The 13,657-nt window shown below is 42.9% G+C and overlaps 1 protein-coding gene and 1 long non-coding RNA gene across 3 annotated transcripts in view; both read right to left on the bottom strand.

The window, feature by feature from the left end:
* Positions 1 to 613: 613 nt before the first annotated feature.
* LOC111741245 lies at positions 614 to 3,938 on the bottom strand. Its single transcript, XR_002780936.1, has 2 exons — positions 2,235 to 3,938; positions 614 to 1,802 (listed from the first exon to the last, which is right to left on the bottom strand). It is a non-coding gene; the product is annotated as an uncharacterized LOC111741245 (long non-coding RNA).
* A 2,445-nt stretch (positions 3,939 to 6,383) lies between these two features.
* AVL9 (AVL9 cell migration associated) overlaps positions 6,384 to 13,657 on the bottom strand; it is a 39,199-nt gene continuing 31,925 nt past the window's right edge. For both annotated transcript variants that reach the window (XM_011362467.2, XM_023532022.1), the window contains 3 exons: positions 13,097 to 13,150; positions 12,529 to 12,617; positions 6,384 to 10,867 (listed from right to left, as the gene is read on the bottom strand). In XM_011362467.2, coding sequence (XP_011360769.1) covers positions 10,752 to 10,867; positions 12,529 to 12,617; positions 13,097 to 13,150 — 259 coding nt within the window. In that variant the 3' untranslated portion in view covers positions 6,384 to 10,751. The remainder of the gene's footprint in view (positions 10,868 to 12,528; positions 12,618 to 13,096; positions 13,151 to 13,657) is intronic.

The raw sequence follows: 13,657 nt of genomic DNA, 5'->3' as shown, positions 1-13,657 counted from the left end.
GTTTTTGAGAGTAGGAACTTTCTCGTGTAGGGTTGCATATCCCTATAGTGTAGCATAGTTGGTGATAAAAGTGTTGAATGTGGGGTGGCTCCATAGTGTAATGGTTAACACGTCTGCTTTACACACAGAAAGTCCTAGATTCACGCCCCCAGGTGGAGCCACGGACCATGCCCCAGGGGCGAGTGTCAAGGCTCCAGGGGGAGTGGGGGGGTTGCGGTGTCAGGCCCCGGGGGCGCCAGGCCCCAGTGCACACCGCGAGCGTGTGGGAGCGTGTGGGAGGGGACGCCGTGCCTTAAGAGATCCAGTTCTTAAGGGGAAATGGCAACATCCATAGGTCAAGGGTGGAAGTGTGGGGGACGGAATTAAAGAAGGGAATAATCAGGTATAGGCAAAGGGCCTTGGAGAGTTTGAGATACTCAAACCCCATATACGAAATTCTCCATTCTTGTTAGAAGTTTCATTAGTCACCTTTTTTTTCACTTAACTCTCCATCTGTCTTAGACCTGTTAACACTTCTGCCACTCTTGGCAATATCCTTTGCCTTACTATTTTATTATTATATAACTGTGTGGGAAAACCTGTGTCTTAGATAAGTATGAAAGGTCTTGACTTATTTGTAATAGCTAAACTTCAGTTTCCCTTCACATGAGTTCCAGCGCTCACATGATTCTGAAAGTTATTTCTATTGGAGGGATTTGATAATGGAAACCTTGTTTTAGGCCTTGAATGCTGGGTGAACATGGGGAAAACTGACTGAGGTTGGTCAAGTTCATGGAAAGGGCATGGGAGCCTAGTTTCTCTTGAGGCCTGAGAACTGTTATTTTCTCGCATCGGAGTGTCCTCATGCACGGTACCGCAGCGGCTCTTCCCTGTTTCCTAAAGGCTTACGCAGTTATGCAGATCAGCATCCTGAGCCTCCTTTTTGCCCTTGGACAGAACTTTCTGAACTGCCAGATCTCCAGATGAGAACTGTTTATTCTGGATCAGACTTAATTTGGTCAGCTGAATTCTCTTGGGTATGGGGAGTTTTTCTTACCCTTGGCCTACTTTTCGTGGTGCTACATATCCTTTTGCAGCTTCACCCTGCATTCTGTAAAACAAATAGTTGAAAGCACTGCTTTCTGTTACTGTTTCCGTGTGTCCGTTCCATCGTGCTTCTTGGAAAGCCATAGGCACAGAGCCTTGCGTTAGAAAGGAGGGTTTCGTTCCCATCGTGACATTCGTCAAGTGCCTGTGGTGTGCCAGGCTCCCTGTCCTCACAGTTCATTATAAAACCAGTTCCCCCGAGTCTGCTTTCCTCCTCAGTTCTCTAGCATCGCTCCCTACCACTTCCTAGAGGTTCACTCACTCTGTATTCCTCTCCTGCATCACAGGCATGGGGCCCCCTACAGTGGGTTCGAAATCTGCTCTCATCTATTCTGCCTCTTCCAAATTTTACCATCTTCACTCAAGGAGCATCACAAATGCCACCTCCTCCTGGAAGCCTTGTCTGATTGTTCCAGCTGAAAGGACTGCCATGGCACTTCACTGGACCTCTCAAGACACTCATCGCTTTATATCAAATTTCTGACCAGGTTTCTTGTCTTCTGGACCTCAGAGAGTACCTCACCCACATAAGCAGCTCTGTGACTGCGTAAAGGTGTACTTCCATCCTGGGGCTGGGGCTGTAGCTGAGGCGAGCTCTGTTTTCACCTGTCGGGTTGTGAGGTGACACTCTTTTTTTGTCTGTTGCAGAGCATTTCAGTTCTCTAGCACCTTTATACGACGCTTTCATGTGTACTCTGGCTCGGATGTGCAGGAATCTGTGAGTTGAGACACAGCTCGTGTAAACATTACCCACATAGGAACCCCCGTTCCGTGTTAGGAATTGTGTTAGAAGCTTTGGAAACAGCCTGCTCTTCAAGGGAGCATCGTCACAGGATTTAACTCGATAACTTAAAATAACACTTTTTTCCAACCGGAGGAGGAGTGACTAGTACCCTTCGTTTCCAGCAAGTCCCCAAAAGAAAACTTCTAAGGCGTCATTAATCCCAGATGCCAAGGAGTGGAATTAATGGCATTCACTTCGAGTCTCAAAATAAGGGGACCATTACTCATTTAAAAAACACACTTTAAAGGTTGTAAAAATAGGTGAGATTTAAAGATTCCAGGCCCACCGGCCTGGTGCTTTTAAATGACCATAAAGTAGGTGATAAAAAAAAATTCTCATTCGTCTTCATCTGTTAAGACTTTACCTGGGAATTTCCATTCTGAAGGCATTTGGGGGAGTGAAGATCGGGCACGGAGGCTTCGGTGTCTGGTGGATGATCTTGTACAAAGAAGTGATTCAGGGTCGCCTCACGGAGGACGGTGTAGTTTCACTTCTGTCTCCGTGGTTTCTGGGAAGTGCTGCTGAGTGTTTTCTAGGGCACATAAAGCCAGGAGGGGGCAGATGGAAAGGCTACTTTTAAAATTCTCCATTGGCCTACTTGGACCTAGCCATTCCCCAAAGTTAGCATACGATTTGTCTGGCAAAGTTTATCAGAAGAAACTCCATGGGTTGGATCGAATATAAGTGCAAATCCAGATGTTAACTGCAGATGGCCATCTTCGATATACAAATTACTCCCTTCCTGCCTGTAAACTACACGAAGAAAAAGTGAGTTTTCCCCACGTTTAAACACATCGACACAGCCCCCGATGGCACCTGTCTCCTGGGTTCTCCACTCTGACTAAGTAATTTAGATGCTAACGTGTCCTCCAAGGCACTGTATTCCCCCAAATTACTTTCTAGTCGCTTTTCATTGACAAGCCCCACTAACCTAAGCTCTGGCCAGATCAAAGGAAAACACATGCTTTTTGACTGAGGGCCCAGTTTTGTTCTTGGGTCTATGGTTTGGGAAAAAGGTGATTTAAAGTCGGTGGAAAGCTGGGAGACTGGGCCATTGAGGAAAGGGAAGGGGCGGCTGTGGAGTTCAGAGAAACATCACTGACTGCATAGCGCAGGGCAAGACAAATGCAAGGGTGCCATGTCCATAATGAGCTTTTTCAAATTCTGCACCCAACCTGCCTGTGGGGAAGCCCTTCGAGGGTTTCTCTGGCCTTTTAGATCGAGTCCACACCCCCTGGCCAGGCTGACGGGGCTCTCCCCGTCCTGACCTGGTCTCGTTTCCCAGCCTCATCTTTTGCCCATCCCTCATCATTTAGGTTCTAGCCACACCAAAGAACATGTGCTGCTTCCAAGTCTTTGCCTATTCTGTTCTCCTAGGTCCCAGAGACCATCAAATCTTATGACCTCTTTCTCCACCTCTACCTCACCCCGAAAACTATCACTCAAACTTCAGTGAGTTTAAGTGAACTTAGGCTCTCAGGGGAAGAGACACCTACTTGTCCCTCTCAAAAAGAAGTTAGCCACCGTGACGTGACCGAACTCACCCCGCCTTACCCTTGACCCGGCCCTCTTTACCTTCTGTGGTAATTGTCCATCTCCCCTGTGGAACAGCAAGCTCTAGGAACTGCGTATATGGCATGTACTGTGTGTACATATAGGCACTTGAATATTTGATGAGGAGAAGGCGGGGCTTAAAAGGTAGTGTGAGGGACTTGCTTTAGTCTTAAGAGTGACTTCCCAGCACAGGTAGCCAAAGACATGCAAATCTTGGGTCTCTGGAAGACAGTGTGAGTTTCTGGTGTAGTGTTGAAAGTCCTGAGGGTTTGTGGCTGTCCAGGACAGTTCTTGAGACACTGGACACATATGTGATTGTTAGACTTGGGGAACATCAGCTCTTCAGAGTGAAAATATAAGGTTCCTTCATCCATCTCCATGAACTGGTGCTGAGGCAACGCTTTGCACAGGACCTGTAACAAAATGGGAAAAATAAGGACAAATTGAACTAGTACAATTCGGTTATTTGATTTAAAGGGTTCTTCATTACTCTGACCCTATACTCTTCCCATGTTTTGATATTAAAATGTCATTGTGGGAAGTGAATAGGAGAATGTAGTTTAAAAAAGAGTCCTTTCTTGGCTAAATGAGAAATATCAAAACGTTCTAACTATATTGGGGGTGGGGGTGGAGAACTTTGACCCCTACTCCACACCATTCTAAAAAAACATTTCCAGGTAGATAAAGTCCTAAATGTGAAAGTCAAACTAAAAAACTTCTAGGAAATTACAGAAAATATCTTCATGACTTGGAGGTATAGAGGGTTTCTTAAATAAGACGCAAGAAGATATTTCACCTAATCATAAGAGGAAAGATAAATTTGACTACATTAAAAACCATTTATCAAAAGACGTCATAAAGAATGAAGTCACAGAATGAGATATTTGTAACATAATTAATGAAAAGTATGTAGAATATAATAGAAAAATGAGTAAAAGACTTGGATGGGCATTTTGTAAAAGTAGAAAATCTAAATGGTCAATAAATAAATGAAAAAACACTCAACCTTATTGGTACTCAGGGAAATGCAAATTAAAACCCGTAGTGAGATACTATTTCACACACACCAGATCAGCAAAAATTCAAATTCCTGGTGATACCAAAGCATTGGACACAATGTGGGAACAATGACATTCTGATGCCATGCTGCTGGGAAGTAAAAAGGTAGCATTACTTTGGAAAAGAAGTTAGCATTAACTATAAAGGTCGAAGATGTACATATTCCTGTGACCCCGCAGTGTCACCTCCTCCAGCATGATCGAGGCAGCACTGCCGTTCACATTAGCCCCAAAGTAGAAACAGCCTGTGTCTACCTGCGGCAGGCTGGATAAATGATGGCAGAGTGTACAATGGGGACAGTAAGACAGGGGTGAAAAGAATGATAGCCTAAAAACCAAGACAAACCAGAAAAGACATAATACAAGTGGTGTGATTCCATTTATACGAGTTCAAAGCCAGACAAAAAATAGACTGCTTTTGGAATACAAACGAAGGAGGAAGGAGGTAAAATTACAAAGAAATGATGATCTCAAGTCAGAGTACCAAATAATTCTGGAGGAGGAGTTATGATTTGGGAGAGACACAAGGAGTGAGGTTTTTAAGGTGCTGGCACTATTCTGCTCATTCCCCAGGTCCTGGCTGCATGAATTGCTACTTTATATTTATTTCAATGTATACATTTCTTGCTCTTTATGTGTTTTTTACACTTAAGTTGCCCATCTCCGTTCTCAAAAGTTTTACAGATTGTAAATCTCGAAGACTGGGATGTGCCTATTCATGCAGTGCTCAGTAAGGGCTGAGGCCGAGGGTTTCAGAAAGGACTCAAGGCAGCCCTGGGGGAGACCTTCGGGAAGAGGCTGGAGCTGGTCTTCCATTGGCGACTCAGGGTTCTCTCCATAATGCTTCTCCAACAACCAGAGGCAGGGAAAGCAACAGCCACAGCAAAGGTTTCCGGTGGCCAGGGGCCCATGGAGTCCAAGGCGTCCATGGCAGAGAAGCCAACAGGGTGCAGGTTATGGCGTGGTGGTACCGGAGGGCCTGATTTAGGAATCTGGATTTAATCCTGTGGACAGTCATAGATGCTGAGGGTTACTGTGCAGTGTGAGTGAAGTGAAAATTAAAAATAAGGACAAATTTTAATGTTTTAAGATGAATCTGGGCAAAGAAGGTAGGGTTGACTGGAAACAGGGAAACAGTGAAGGGTCAGGCAAAATACCCTGGGAAACGATGGAGCGAAGCCAGGAAGAGATGGGACTGAGACATGTTACCCGGGAAGAGTGAGAACTTAGTGCTGAGTAACCAATAGCAGGCCCCAGAAAACAGGGGTGAGGCCCGTGGAGCTGGGCTCTGGGACTCCCAGCCGCCTCATCATCAGCTCTGGGGTTAACCGTCCCAGTCAGAGAACCCCGGCACCTCAAATGAACCCTGCACTCAGAAGCACGCCACCTCAGGGGACAAAGAAATTTGCCCATTTCTTCTGTGAGGCACATCCCAAAGCTCCTGGTTCGTAGAACAGCTGCGAGAAAATCTCAGTGCACAGAGACATAGATATGAATGAAAATATGCCAGGAGTCAAGGAAGTCAAGGGCTATTTTGAAGCTTACCAGTCTGGGTGGAAAAATGGCCTGCTCGTGACAATGTCCTATTATTCCCCCGGGGGTCTGTCAGTGAGCATGCGATGAGGTATTATCGCACAACCAACTCCCACTGTGTGGCCCCATGCACTTAGCATTCCCTAGAAACCAAGGGATTCTTCCTGCGGGGGTCACCACCTTAAAAACTGAGGTGCCATCACAAGCAACATCAAAATGAGAGATTAAATCAGCAGTGAGTCCTCTGCTTCATTCAGCGTGCTGCTTCCTTCGAAGCTGGCACAGCTGTCCCACTGCGCAGCAGGCTCCAACCCCGCAGACGACAGACAGTGTGGAGGGCGCTTCCAGAAGGATGGGTCAAGCACAACTGTGCGCGGGATCATTTTATTCTCATTTTTCTTTAAAATAAAGTTACAGAAGTTTTACAATTCAGTTCGATTAGACGTGATTTATCCATTTCACATTCTTTTTAAACAAATGACAACAGAAACAACTAGTACAAATCATAAAACTACCGGAGCAAAGAGAAATTATCTTTCTGATCAAAACATGTGCCACAGATAAACTTCCTTAGAAAACTTCTACTATTTCTAAGCTAAACTTCCCGAGAAAGGGTTTGCGGAAAGCCTTTTATCTCAAATATTTAAACTATTTTTGTAACCACTAAATTCTTTTACCAACTTGTTAATCAAATGCTTCCTAAATTTAGGAATCAATGAACAAGTGTCCTGAAACATAAGTCTTGATCCTATCTTTCCAGTTATAAATTATTAATGTTTCAAGAAAATCAAGTATTTTCTAAGCACAGAAGCTTTCTAAAAACTTCAATTACCTTTTCTGGCTCAGTACCTGACTGAAATGTTCAAATGCTTATATTGCACACAAATTTGAGCAGCATACTATGTGTGTGTGAGAAGCTGATGGAAAATAAGATCGGAAAAACCCCTAAATTGTGTCCCATTTACATGATTTAAATATATAGTTTCTATATCTTTAATTAAGTAAAAAGGTAAACTTTAGGACAGCACAGAAATACAAATGCATTAGAGTTTTACAAAATATATTCAACCCCTTATACGTGCACAATCTTATAATGTCAGAGTTAGGATACGAGGGAGCTAGATTCTTCCTCTTCATGTGAAAGCAGGAAGTCACGTGTACAAAGTTATTCATATGAAAAGAATAAAGGTCCACATTCCTTTCCTTTGTCCTTGACAAATATTTATGGAATGTTGGAAATTATGACAAAAACAATCCCAATGTTACGAAGTCCAAAGCCTTGGAATGAGAAAACTCCTAATGGCACATTGTACTCCATGGAATGATGACCGTCTTCTAGAAACCAGAGCTGCGTTCCCTGTCATTTTGAAAGGCCACCACAGAACCGGGTGGAAAGGCCATGACTACTGTGCCACCTCCGGCCAAAGAATCAGAGCATGCAAACGTCGATGACATTTCAGGAGTCTCAACCAAATCCCCCCAAAATAACAGGCAACGTTCAGCAGCTACCATTCTAACAGGCTACTTTCCCAAACTGCTGAAGCAGATACAAGTTCATGTGGCTGGGGATCAGTCTACTTACTGGCCCCTTACAGGGCTGAGCACCCCCAAACTCATCGCCAGGCCTGGAGGGAAAGGACCGCTGGCTGTCACTTCCACAAAAGACAAAATAAAAACAAAACCTGCCTGCCAGGAAGAGGGCGTTTTACCTTCATTTTAAACTTGTAACTAACTAGCAGAATAAAATTCTAACTTCTTTGTAAAGAAATTCTTCCTACCTTTAGCATATTAAATACTGCTCTCAAAATACTTTCATTCAGGTTTTTAAGTACCTTGCTCCTCAGCCTCGCGACAACTTCTCACTTCTCTGCTTTCCTAACTTGCTTTCTCCTTCCCTTTCCAAACTCAGTTATTCCACAAAAATTCCAACGTTTAGTAGAGAACAGACAGCAAGGTAAGGGTGAGGAAATCACGTCATACGCTCTGGCTCGCTGCTCGAGGGGACTGCTATGTTTCTTAAAGCAAAAGTAGATGGGAACTGTTTTAAGGCTGGGGGACTCAAATCACTAATGGGTTTGGAAATAGACTAGTCATACTGGTTAAATGAACCAAATGCATCTGCAAAATGACTCTAACCTGCAACTTCTTCTAGTCACCTGATCCAGAACACAGCTTTAACTCTTTTCCTCACCTATGCCATTGTCATTACAGCGCCTAGTAGGAAGTAAAGTATGCCAGGGACTTTTCCTAAACACTACTTTTAAGTCACCTAGACAAACAGTGAGACCACCAGCGGGCTATAGATGCAGGCTGTGTGGCTGCCACACCTTGAAAAGGCCTGGCTGACCCTCGCTCCCTCAGACCTACTTACAAATACACAATGCTTAGATGCAAAAGCACTGGAATGAGCATGGCCAACCAAAACACACCTTTGCCGGCAACAAGGCCGAAGATGGCCCACTGTTGGCTCCTACAGCTCACAGAACCAGTGACCGAAGGGCTGGACCCCAAGCCCGAAGCACACGGGCTCACAGGACGAGGGGCCAGGCTTCCTGCCCTCAACCGCTGGCTGCCAGGGGCCCCTGCCAGCAGCGTCGCAGCCTCCGCCCCGAGAACTCCTGTGCCTCCCAGAACCTGAAGGAAAGTTACGGTCTTTTGACCTTTTCTATGACAAAAGTGCTATCTTCTGAAATATTCATTCTGTGTTGAAAGCCAGTTAACTGACTGCTTTAAGAGTTGAACTCTTCATTGGAAGCTCTACTAGAAAGTTCAGTTAAGGTTCATGTTAACATGGGGACAAGCGGTCTTAGAGCAGAGTGAGACGTCGTGTAACCACTTTTACTCGAGCGAGACTCCAAGTGCAGCCTGGGCAGCTGGGGGATGGCGAGAGGCGAGCTCGCCCAGCGCAGCCCCGACGGCTGGCCCGCCTCTCACGGGGCTCTCAGCCCGTGCACTTCTGGCACTGAGGGTGATGTCTGCTCACCGATGCACCATCACTCCAGCTAGCGATGTGGCCTCATGAAACAGTAATGTGTTAGAATGAGTTCTTTACTCGCAGAGTGCCTGGCATGACTTCTTCTCGAGAAATAGTTCCTGAGAAGGTTCACTTTCCTAGCAGAAGTGGGATGAATGGAGTTCTCACAATAAGCCCTTTAGTTTATCATCACTGAATTCTTGCGTTATTATGCTCAAATGGAAGTATGTTTTTAGATTTGCTGGACTTGTGTTAAGACACAAATTAGAAAATTTAGGGAGATTTAGATTATGTTCCTCTGACCATTTCACATACCCTAGAAGGATTTACTTTACATAAACATTTCTTAAGGGATAAATCAAATATAATCAAGTGTCATCCTTAATTAGGCCCCTTACTTTCCCAATACTCTTTATGTCTTGTGCAGATTATGCTCACTATGTACTTTCCGACTATCTTTTGTTACTGAAGCAGTCTTACCCTGTAAGTACTCCCTGAGAATGCCCATCTAATGTCCCCATGAAAAGCAAATGAGAGCTGAGCATGGCAGATACATGAGGTCCAGCTGTATAAAAATCTCCAGTAGATTGCACACATGTGCGTGTGTCTAAAATGAAACCAGATGTCCTTTATGAAACCTGACTGATGTCATGGCTGTAGTTTTCTTCTGCCTCTTGCTTTTCTAAATGTGACCTAAGATGAAATTTCTATTTAATATTTACAGATCATCTTGCTTTTCTTTAAAAAATACTTTTAGAAGGGATTGATTACAGGAGGATTTTCAGTCAGGGAAGTAGGAAACCCAAGCGCCTTGAAAAGTTTTATGAAGAATAAGACTAAGAAAAAACCTGTAAGGTCTGTAAACACCCAATGGAAAACTGTTCAAAAGAAGAAATAGAAGGCACAAACTGTGGGTTAAAAAATGCTTGTAAAAGACTGCAGTAGGACTAGAGTTGACAGAAAACCAAGGTCTTTTAAAGTCTGCCCTAAACACGTGCTCGTGGGAACTGCTCCAACATCGCTACAACCGCCACTATGCCATTTCTCTGCAAACCTATTTGAACAGTTAGGAAGAGGAAGAAAAAGCACAATGGTGTCCTTCGATGCCTCAAAACAAGCGCTTAGGATTGGGAAAGAATAAATTAAACATGAGACGAAACACTCTATCCTCGGAACTACCACCCATGACTTCCACATTTCTGGGAGGAAGTGAATTGATAGTTTTGCAGGTAGAAAACCAGCAAACAAAAATCATCATATAACTCAGCAAAATAATAACAAAGGGTTGGATCGGATGGCCCCTTAACTTTATAAGCACATTTTAGGGCCAACTTTAGAGAAACTAAAATAGTAATATAACTTAATTTTAGCACAAATAAATTTCAGTGATCATCTAGATATTCGAACAGCTAAACAGAACAAAATTTACATAAGTAAAAACTTTTCTAAAGTAAACAGATGTATACTATCAGAATTCAAAAATTATTAGAAGGTACACTGCGTGTTTTAATCAGGCTCAGACTGAAATAAAAGTAGTCAATTCAAACCCCAACCTGGGAGGCCATCCCTGCTATGGTTGTGATTTCATCTTTCCAGCATCCTGTGACATTCATTTAGACAGAGGGCAATTGTCCATGTAAACAGTTCGACATATCGGTCCCCTGCTGTGGGCCTGGCCAACGAAGAGGAACAGTCTGGGAGCAGCAGACAGACAGGGAACACTTAAACCGAAGAGCGCAACGGTGGCCCCTGGACACCTTGCTCAGGGCTTCCCATCGGGTGGCTCAGTGAGACTCTGCGGGGCGGGAGTGGTGAAAGTGGAAAGCCACGAAGACATTGCTGTCCTTGCGCTGGAAAGAGCTCCTCCGACGGACTGGCCTGGATGGAGGGGAGGAGGAGGGGAACACAAGAGGAAAAACGCCTTCACTTTCGTTCAGAGACAGTGAAAGACCAATGCTAATTAATGTTACACCAATATGTCAATAGTTTACTAAACTGCCATTTAAATTTCTAATTTCAAAACAACCCCTTTCCACAGGAATGTCTAATAGGAAATTGGACAATTTCTGGGCATAAGTGCCCACTAGCGCTTAAGCATCCTGAAGCTATGCAGCGAACTCTTTGCTAGGCCGGCGGTTCTCAGCACTGGCTGTGCGTCACAATCACCTGGAGAGCTGGAAAAGTCTCACATGCTCTCTATTTTGGGAGAGCGGAGCGTAGAAGAGGAGAACTGACCTTATAATTTAAATATTGGCAGTGGCACTGCTAAAAATTAAGTAACAACTAACATCTATAATGAAGAAGAACTTTTCTTACTTAAAAATAAGAATTAAAAATAAGTCAAATGCATGATATTCTATGGAAGCAAACGTTTATATATCAAATTCCATTCCTTTGTAATAAAACGAACCTCGCAACAGGCTATGTGTTTCATCTTTGTCTTCTAAGACGAGTCTGTAGAGTGGTTTTCTCATGCTGTCTATCTCTAATTACCCACATGTTAGAGCTACGAGGACCCTGCACAGAGATTACCCAGGTCTGGGACTTCTGAACTGTTCAGTGGGGATTAGTCAACCTCTCTCAGGAGCTAAGTAAGGAGACGGGTCCTGTTTTTACATATTGGTATGGCAAAGGGAATGTGGCAAATGTGAATAATTGGTGAATCTGAGATGATCAGGAGTTCCTTGTGTATTGTTACATCATTTCTTGAAATTTGAAATTATATAAAAAGTTAATATACAAAATCTTTAAAATTCATAAGTAAAGCCATCTGGGCCTGGATTCAATTAAAAACCTATGGCAAGGTTTTTAATTTTTTAATTCAATTTATTTAATAGATGTAAGGCTATTAAGATTTTCTATTTTGTACTGAGTCGGTTTTGGCAATTTGAGTCTTTCAAAGAATTTGTATATTTCATCTAAGTTGGTAAGAAACTGGCATAAATTTATTTACAGTATTCCCTTATCCTTCTAATTTCTGTAAGATCTGTGGTGATATCCTCTCTTTTATTCCCAATACTGGTAATTTATACCTTCTCTCTTTTTCTCTTCATTAGCCTATAAATGTTTTATTAATTTCGTTGATCTTTTAAAAAAAACAACTATTGGTTTCACTGATTTTCTTTACTGTGTGATACCACCTTAGAAGACAGCAGTTTCTAACGCCAACTTTATCATCACTCTCTACCATTTATAAAGAACTGTGGGCAGCTCAGGCAATGGGGGGAAAACTCCAGGAAAGCTCAAATCCTGGTAACAGAACAGTGAACTCATCAGAAGATTTTGTCACTCTCCATCAGATGTGGCAAAATTTGCTGAACTTTGTTTGGTATTATCTGGTGCCACAACAATTTTTTTAATGAATAAGACAAAAATTAAAACAATGACGACAACAAACAAATCTCTATTCGACCATGGGACTATTCTTGTATTATCATGGGATACACAGATCTCTATAACTTTATGTTTTTATCAATGACATATTGAGGACAGAGAGATGTGTGTTATGATTCCGATCTGTTTCTGGCTAAAGGCCTTACCAACAGCTTTTCCTGTTTGTACAACATTCCGGCTGGTTGTGACCATGACGTTTCCAAGTTTTTTGCCACGTTCACTGTTTTGAACGGAACTGAGTAAAGGAAAGAAGTGTTAAGTACAATTAAAAAAAAAAAATCTCTCTCACACACACACTGCTCTATAACCATCCCCCAAATCAGAATTACTGAACAGCTAAATTATTCATTATTTGTTATGCATCAATTAATTTATTAACCTTTTAGGCATGTGTCTCTTTAGACAATACCGAGTGGTAAGGACAGAAGGAACGTACACATATGGTTAATTCCCCCTAGTCATGATTTGCTAAAGTGACTTCACCAAAATAAAAATGGCAAATCCTATTATTAGTTCACACCATTCTTCATGAAACAGCAGTGTTTTCACTTTGAAACGTACACACTGCTGAGCTAGAGACTGTTACGCACATATCTGGTTACTATTCAAAGCACAAGTCTATCAAGTGGAGGAAAACAATTCCCAATTAGCGATGGAACACATGGCATAAATTCAGACGTAAGAATTTTCCTAGTATTTTCTCGAAATACTCACTGTGAGAACCTTAACTTCACGTCGGACACTGAGTACTGGCCTTGAAAAGGATGGCTGTAAAACAAAATTCCAGTTAGACTCTGAGTGCCCCAGCAATAATGCTGAGCAACAGAGTTACCACAAGGGCTGATTTATCAGTAACCTCACTGGGCCACAGTGCTCCGAACATCTGGTCAGTGGGGCTTCGACTGCTCAGTGATGGGAGCCTCTCTGAGCTTATTTCCTCACTTGTGAAAAAGGTGCTTTTTTTTTGTGGGCGGGGGGGTGTGATGCTCTTATTTATTTGGTCAGGGGTGGGGTCTAAGGATCAACATTTTAGAAACTCTCCCCAGGACAGTCTGGGTTTGAGTCACTGACTTAGGCAATGACCATGGATTGTACCTTGATTCTGGTCATCTTATCATCGTGTGCCATTGGTCATACAAAGATTTGTAGACAGACTGGTGAAACCTCAATTTTCTATTAGAAAAGCAACTCAAAATGCAGGTATTAAAATATACAAAAGGGAGAAATTCTGGTTTAGTTACCTGATTTTTACATATATATATGTAAAAATCATAT

The sequence above is a fragment of the Pteropus vampyrus genome, unplaced genomic scaffold (genome assembly GCF_000151845.1).
Source record: "Pteropus vampyrus isolate Shadow unplaced genomic scaffold, Pvam_2.0 Scaffold75, whole genome shotgun sequence".
Classification (NCBI taxonomy): Eukaryota; Metazoa; Chordata; class Mammalia; order Chiroptera; family Pteropodidae; genus Pteropus; species Pteropus vampyrus.
This window is presented reverse-complemented; position numbering and strand designations above follow the sequence as displayed.